Below are 317 nucleotides of genomic sequence, written 5' to 3'. Positions count from 1 at the left end.
AACTCGTTGGTTTGGCCGCGCCCGGTGGTGGGGTGACCCCCTCCCCAACCCCCAACGGAGGTGGGATGGACCCCCCCGTGGACGAGGGATGGAGCCGTCACCGTGTGACCCCCACCTTTTCTCCCCAGCTACCCCGAGGTGAACATCCAGAACTTCACCACCAGTTGGAGGGACGGGTTGGCCTTCAACGCCCTCATCCACAAGCACAGGTTCGCCGGGGGGTGGGGGGAGAAGATGGGGGGCAACCCAGAGGTCTGGGTTCCTTCCGTGGGGTGAGGGGTGGGCTCGACGGAGACGTGTCCCGCATGCAGGCCGGG

The 317-nt window shown here is 66.9% G+C and overlaps 1 protein-coding gene across 1 annotated transcript in view; it reads left to right on the top strand.

The window, feature by feature from the left end:
* LOC104291929 (spectrin beta chain, non-erythrocytic 4-like) overlaps positions 1-317 on the top strand; it is a gene marked incomplete at both ends in the record, with an annotated part of 22,906 nt that overhangs the window by 441 nt on the left and 22,148 nt on the right. The window contains one exon of the mRNA XM_009891232.1: positions 129-241. Coding sequence (XP_009889534.1) covers positions 129-241 — 113 coding nt within the window. The remainder of the gene's footprint in view (positions 1-128; positions 242-317) is intronic.

Source organism: Charadrius vociferus, unplaced genomic scaffold, assembly GCF_000708025.1.
Source record: "Charadrius vociferus isolate BGI_N301 unplaced genomic scaffold, ASM70802v2 scaffold449, whole genome shotgun sequence".
NCBI lineage: Eukaryota > Metazoa > Chordata > Aves > Charadriiformes > Charadriidae > Charadrius > Charadrius vociferus.
The sequence above is the reverse complement of the archived record's forward strand: the minus strand, read 5'-3'. Positions and strand labels throughout refer to the sequence as shown.